The following is a 6,312-nucleotide window of genomic DNA, read 5'->3' as shown; positions in this document are numbered from 1 at the left end:
AAATTTACTTTGAAATGATTACAGTCTGTCAGAGCTTGCTGACTTCCTTGTACCTAAAGAAATTTAGCAAGTGCCTTTTCTTAGTGTCATGCATTTATTAACTGAGTACTTATATGGTAGGCACTGCTATAAGCTATAGAGTATCTATCCAGCCAAACAGGAAAAAATTCCCCGCCCACATAGAGTTCACTATCTAGTGTCATCTCCACTCTTACTGTTAACACAGCCCCAGAGATTTTTCTTTTACAAGTAAATTCTCTCTTTGTCTTACATTCATGATTTTCTTCCACTTCTCTCATGTCTTACAGCTGAAGGATTCAAGAAATGGTGTAGCACAAGCCAACCCTCGTCTCAGTTCTGAGATGAGTGGGGTAAAATGTGAAAGGAAAGAAAGAAATGAAAGGCACAGAGGTGGAACATCGTTTTGCTGGGCCCATTCTCCTTTCATAAATCACACACAGGATCACAGTGCTAATGTAAATGTTGAAATAAGCAGGTCTAGCAAGAACTGCTGCTTTGGCTTTTTATATCCAGAACTAAAAAAGAACTGAACCATGTAGTTATCATTTGAGGTTTACTAACTATACCAGCAATATTGCCTCCAAGCTGTGTTGCCTGGTGGTTCTCTTAGAAATGCTAAGTTGCTTGGGCAATGGTTTAAGGAGGGTGTCTATACCTTAGTGATTTATTTTGGTAATTCCCACACTTTTCAATACAAAAATTTCCTTTTCTAGAAAGAATTTATAGTGTCTGATATTCACCTAGGGACATACATTTTTAAAGCTATTACTTACAAAGCCAAGATATTGATTTAAATAATAAACAATTCTATTATTTATTTATTTAGAGACGGAGTTTCACTCTTGTTGCCCAAGCTGGAGTGCAATGGCGCGACCTCGGCCTCCCGGGTTCAAGCGATTCTCCTTCCTCAGCCTCCCGAGTATCTGGGATTACAGGCGCATGCCAGCAAGCCCGGCTAATTTTTTTTTACAATTTTTAGTAGAAACGGGGTTTCACCATGTTAGCCAGGATGGTCTCGAACTCCTGACCTCAGGTGATCCGCTCGCCTGAGCCTCCTAAAGTGCTGGGATTACAGGCGTGAGCCACGGCGACCGGCTTTCAAAAATGTTTAATTGTAAAATATCCTCCTTTGCTTTTTTTTTGTTGTTCTTGGTGTTGGGAAGTCAGGACGTGGAATGGGAGCACAATAAAAATAGACAATATTCTGCAGAAAATGCATCTTGTGTCCCTTTTAGGCTTTGGTAGCCCACCTCTCCATACCCGGAGACTCTTTTCCCGATCGCGGTCCAAGTCTAGCGGCGCGCGCGCACTTAGCCCCGCCTCCCGTCTAGCCCCGCCCCTCAACTCCTGTCCGCTAGAGTCGTCCGGCCCAAGACCAGGGGGGATTCTCGCTGCAATCCCACAATCGGCCACAGGGAGGGGACAGTGGCTGTAGAAGCCAAAGGGCCTTCCCCTACGGCGGAGGCGGCGGAAGCGGAAAAGGCGGGACCTAAGGAGCACGTTACGTCCGGACGCGTAGGTGGTGGGGCTGGATCTCCGAACCTGAAATTGGGAGTTTCGCACTCGTGTTCGCTGTTGAGGAGCTCCCCACGGGGTTGTAGAGTTTGGACCTCATGGCAGAGATAATTCAGGAGCGCATAGAAGATCGGCTCCCGGAATTGGAACAGCTGGAGCGCATTGGACTGTTCAGTCATGCGGAGATTAAGTGAGAGAGGGTTGGAGAGAGGGAAGAGCTAAGGCGGCCTGAGGGGAGGTTGGGAGTATGTGGCAGGGGCCAGGTGTGGGGACGCTCGATCTGTGTTTATTTTTCCTAACGTGGCGGAAGCCCATTTCCCATTTTCGGTGATGTCCAGAATTTTTCATTCGTTGCAAGGTTATCCGTCCCGTCCGTCTACTTACCCATCCGACATATTGACAAGCCTTTCATGGAGCCGGGTCTTAGGGTCGTAACGGTGATTAACCAAGGATTCCTGCTCATTAGGAGCTAATTGGGCTGTGTGTGGTGGGGGAGACAGACAAATTAAATATTTTGATAACAGTGTACTGTAAGGTGATTGCAGTAGCTTGTACTGCTGTAGGGATGGGAACAGAGTGCAGCGGGAGTGAATAAGTTTCTAACTAGACTTGAAGGTGGGGACCGTTGAAATGAGTTTCATATGCTACTCCAGAGCCTAACTACAGCGCCTGGCACATAGTAGACATTCAGTTGCGTGTTAAAATTATGTTTAATAGTTTTTAATGGTTTCTGTGATTGTTGCTTTGTTTCGCAACGTCTGAATGTAGTAATGCGACTCAGAGCTTCAAAGTAAGCATTCGTTACTGAAACACAGAACATAGTGTGGATGCTTAGAAAGTGCTCAGTAAATGTTGTTGTTACCATTACTAAAGACACCTGTCTTGCATATCTTGCATTAAATTCTCCTAAAATGTGCTTGTCATGTGTTCTCTCCTTAGCTAAGGACTCTGAATCTTCTCCCTTAAGTCCTTCGTAGTAATAAACCTTTTAAGGCAGACACAATTTAGAGTTTTTAAAAAATTTACATGTTGAGAACTCAGAAATAAGAGGAATTTCGGAATGAGATTTATTATTAAAATCAAAGTGACCTGAACTCGGTGTAAAAGAAGTCTTTATTGATGCCAGCCAGGCGCAGTGGCTCACGCCTGTAATCCCAGCACTTTGGGAGGCCGAGGCGGGAGGATCACGTGAGATCAGGAGTTCGAGACCAGCCTGGCCAATATGGTGAAACCCTATCTCTACTAAAAAGACAAAAATTAGCCGAGCGTGGTGGCGGGCGCCTGTAGTCCCAGCTACTCAGGTGGCTAAGGCAGGAGAATCGCTTGAACCCAGGAGGTGGAAGTTGCAGTGAGCTGTGATCATGCCACTGCTCTCCAGTCTGGGTCGACAGAGCGAGGCACTGTCTCAAAAAAAAAAAAAGAAAAAGAAAGAAGAAAAAAATACCATGCATAAATGGTATAAAGTTCTTAATTATATTTGCTTTGCTGGTGGGAATGTCATTGGTTTTGGGAGTTGATTTAGATGATTTTCCTGAAAGTTTAAAAATACATCCTGATACCCTTAAGAACACAAAAGTAATTGTGTAAGAGAATACTTTTTTTTCCTTTTTTTTTTTGAGACGGAGTCTGGCTCTGTCACCAGGCTGGAGTGCAGTGGCATGATCTCGGCTTACTGCAACCTCTGCCTCCCAGGTTCAAGCAATTTTCCTGCCTCAGTTTCCCGAGTAGCTGGGACTACAGGCGCGCACCACCACGCCCAGCTAACTTTTGTTTTTTTAGTAGAGATGGAGTTTTACCATGTTGGCCAGGGTGGTCTCAATCTCTTGACCTTGTGATCTACCCACCTCAGCCTCCCAAAGTGCTGGGATTCCAGGCGTGAGCCACTGAGCCTGGCCGGTGTATTTTCTTATGAAGGATAACTCTAGGAATTTTGTATTTTGAAAAACGTGTTTTAAATATATTCAAAATAAAGTTAAACATTTAATTTTTGCAGTTTTCAAGTGAAGTTTAAATGGTTTTCTCCTCAGGGCTATCATTAAGAAGGCTTCTGATCTAGAGTACAAAATCCAGAGAAGAACCCTTTTCAAGGAAGACTTTATCAATTATGTTCAAGTAAGTGTGTAATTAATAATTTTTTTTTTTTTTTTGGTAAGATGGGGTCTCTGTCACCCAGGTTGGAGTGCAGTGGTGTGAATGGTGTGATCTTTGCTCACTGCAACCTCTGCCTTCCAGGCTCAAGCAATGCTCCTACCTCAGCCTCCTGGGTAGCTGGGACCACAGGTGCATGCCACCTTGCCTGGCTAATTTTTTATACTTTTTGGTAGACATTGGGTTTTGCCATGTTGCCCAGGCTGGTCTGGAATTCCTGAGCTCAAGGGATCCACGCCTGGGCCTCTCAAAGTGCTGGGCTTACAGGTGTGAACCACAATGCCTGGCCAATAATTAATAATTTTATTACTTTTTTTGAGGCAGGGTCTCACCTTTCACTCAGGCTGAAGTCCAGTGGTCCCATCATGGCTCAGTGTAGCTTCCACGTCCTGGGCTGGAGCCATCCTCCCACCTCAGCCTCTGGAGTAGCTGGGACTACAGGTGTGTGACACTATGTGTGGCTAGTTTTTGTGTTTTTTGTAGAGACGGGGTGTTGGCATGTTTCCCACGCCCAAAATGCTGGGATTACAAGTATTTGTGAGCCACCGGGCCTAGTCTTTCTTTTGTTTTGTTTTGTTTTTGAGACAAGAGGCTTGCTTTTTCGTCCAGGCTGGAGTTCAGTGGTGCGATCTTGGCTCACTGCAACCACCACCACCCGGGTTCTAGTGGTTCTTAAGTCTCAGCCTCCCCAGTAGCTGGGATTACAGGCGTGTGGCACCACGCCCAGCTACTTTTAGTAGAAACTGGGTTTTGCCATGTTGGCCAGTCTGGTCTCAAACTCCTGGCCTCAAGCAGTCCACCTGCATTGGCCTCCCAAAGTGAGTGCTATGATTACAGGTATGAGGCACCATGCCCGGCCCTAGCCTTACTTTAATCCCTTCACAAATTGATTGATTGGTTGATTAATTGAGATGGAGTCTCTCTGTGTCACCCAGGCTGGAGTGCAGTTGCGCAGTCTCTGCTCACTGCAACCTCTGCCTCCTGGCTTCAAGTGATTCTCTTGCCTCAGCCTCCCATCCTTTCACAAATTTAAAATCAGTTCTAGAATGATTAGCTTAACATCAATTTATTTTTTTTGAGACGGAGTTTCACTCTTGTTGCCCAGGCTGGAGTGCAGTGGTGTGATCTCAACTCACTGCAACCTCCGCCTCCCGGGTTTAAGCAGTTCTGTGCCTCAACCTCCTGAGTAGCTAGGATTACAGGCGCATGCCACCATGCCAGGCTAATTTTTGTATTTTTAGTAGAGACAGGGTTTCACCATCTTGACCAGGCCGGTCTTGAACTCCTGATCTCGTGATCCACCCACCTCGGCCTCCCAAAGTGCTAGGATTACAGGTGGGAGCCACCGCGCCCGGCCAACATCAATTTTAAAAAAAATTTTTAGGCTGGGTGCGGTGGCTCACACCTGTCATCCCAGGACTTTGGGAGGCCATGGAAGGCAGATCACTTGAGGTCAGAAGTTCAAGACCAGCCTGACCAACATGGTAAAACCCCGTCTCTACTAAAAATACAAAAATTAGCCGGGCATGGTGGCGGGTGCCTGCAATCCCGGCTACTCAGGAGGCTGAGGCAGGAGAATCTCTTGAACTCGGGAGGTGGAGGTTGCAGGAGCCGAGATCGCGCCATTGCACTCCAACCTGGGCAACAGAGTGAGACTCCGTCTCAAAAAAAAAGAAATTATTTTTTTCTAAAATTCCAGAAAGGTGCATTAGATAGATATTTCTGAACAGGAGTAACATCGGGAATAGCATTACTCCACTAAGACTTTAGTCCTTGCCAAACTGAACTTACTTTTCCCCTCTCTTTCTCTCTTTTCATTTTCTTTCTTTTTTTTTTCCTACTGGGTTTGTAGATCAGAGATTGTCAGAGACATATTGTGTATCAGGACTTCAGCAAGAGATTTGCCTCTTGGTGAGCAAGATAGAGGAGAGTGAATTTGATGATTGTAGAGAATTGAAAAGTTACTAGTTTATCTGTTGTCTGTCCACTTGGAAAGAGGTGTGCTGCAAGATTTTTTCATCTTGTAAATGCATGGAAGGTTTGAATAAAGATAAATCATGTCAGATCAATTTTCCAATGGGGGAGAATAGCTAATATGTTGGATGACGAAATCAGGATTCAGAAAGAACCAATAACAAGATGAAATGTTTATAAGACTAGAAGTTTTGGGTGGGCATAGTGGCTTATGCTGTAATGCCAGCACTTTGGGAGACTGAGGTGGGCAGATCACCTGAGGTCAGGAGTTCGAGATCAGCCTGGCCAACATGGGGAAACCCCGTCTCTGCTAAAAAAGCAAAAATTACCTGGGTATGGTGGTGGGCGCCTGTAATCCTAGCTACTCAGGAGGCTGAGGCAGGAGAAACGCTTGAACCCAGGAGGTGGAGGTTGCAGTGAGCCAAGATTGTGCCATTGCACTCCCAGCCTGGGCGACAAGAGTGAAACTCCATCTCAAAAAAAAAAAAAAAACAAAAAAACTAGAAGTTTTGAGCTTAGATTTCAAAAGACAGCTGAACAAATGATATATGAACCTTGGCTAAGCTATTGTTTTTGGAAGAGGTCCTATAAGTAGACTGCTCACTCAAAATGAGTCAAGACCATATTATGTCAAAAATACAATTTTTTTTTTTT

At 45.1% G+C, this 6,312-nt stretch overlaps 1 protein-coding gene across 1 annotated transcript in view; it reads left to right on the top strand.

The window, feature by feature from the left end:
* Positions 1-1,496: 1,496 nt before the first annotated feature.
* The window catches only part of UTP6 (UTP6, small subunit (SSU) processome component, homolog (yeast)), a 49,578-nt gene continuing 44,762 nt past the window's right edge, over positions 1,497-6,312 (top strand). The window contains exons 1-2 of the mRNA XM_011993103.1: positions 1,497-1,726; positions 3,564-3,648. Of these exons, the coding sequence (XP_011848493.1) occupies positions 1,635-1,726; positions 3,564-3,648 (177 nt within the window). The 5' untranslated portion in view covers positions 1,497-1,634. The remainder of the gene's footprint in view (positions 1,727-3,563; positions 3,649-6,312) is intronic.

The sequence above is a fragment of the Mandrillus leucophaeus genome, unplaced genomic scaffold (assembly GCF_000951045.1).
Source record: "Mandrillus leucophaeus isolate KB7577 unplaced genomic scaffold, Mleu.le_1.0 Scaffold425, whole genome shotgun sequence".
NCBI lineage: Eukaryota > Metazoa > Chordata > Mammalia > Primates > Cercopithecidae > Mandrillus > Mandrillus leucophaeus.
The sequence above is the reverse complement of the archived record's forward strand: the minus strand, read 5'-3'. Positions and strand labels throughout refer to the sequence as shown.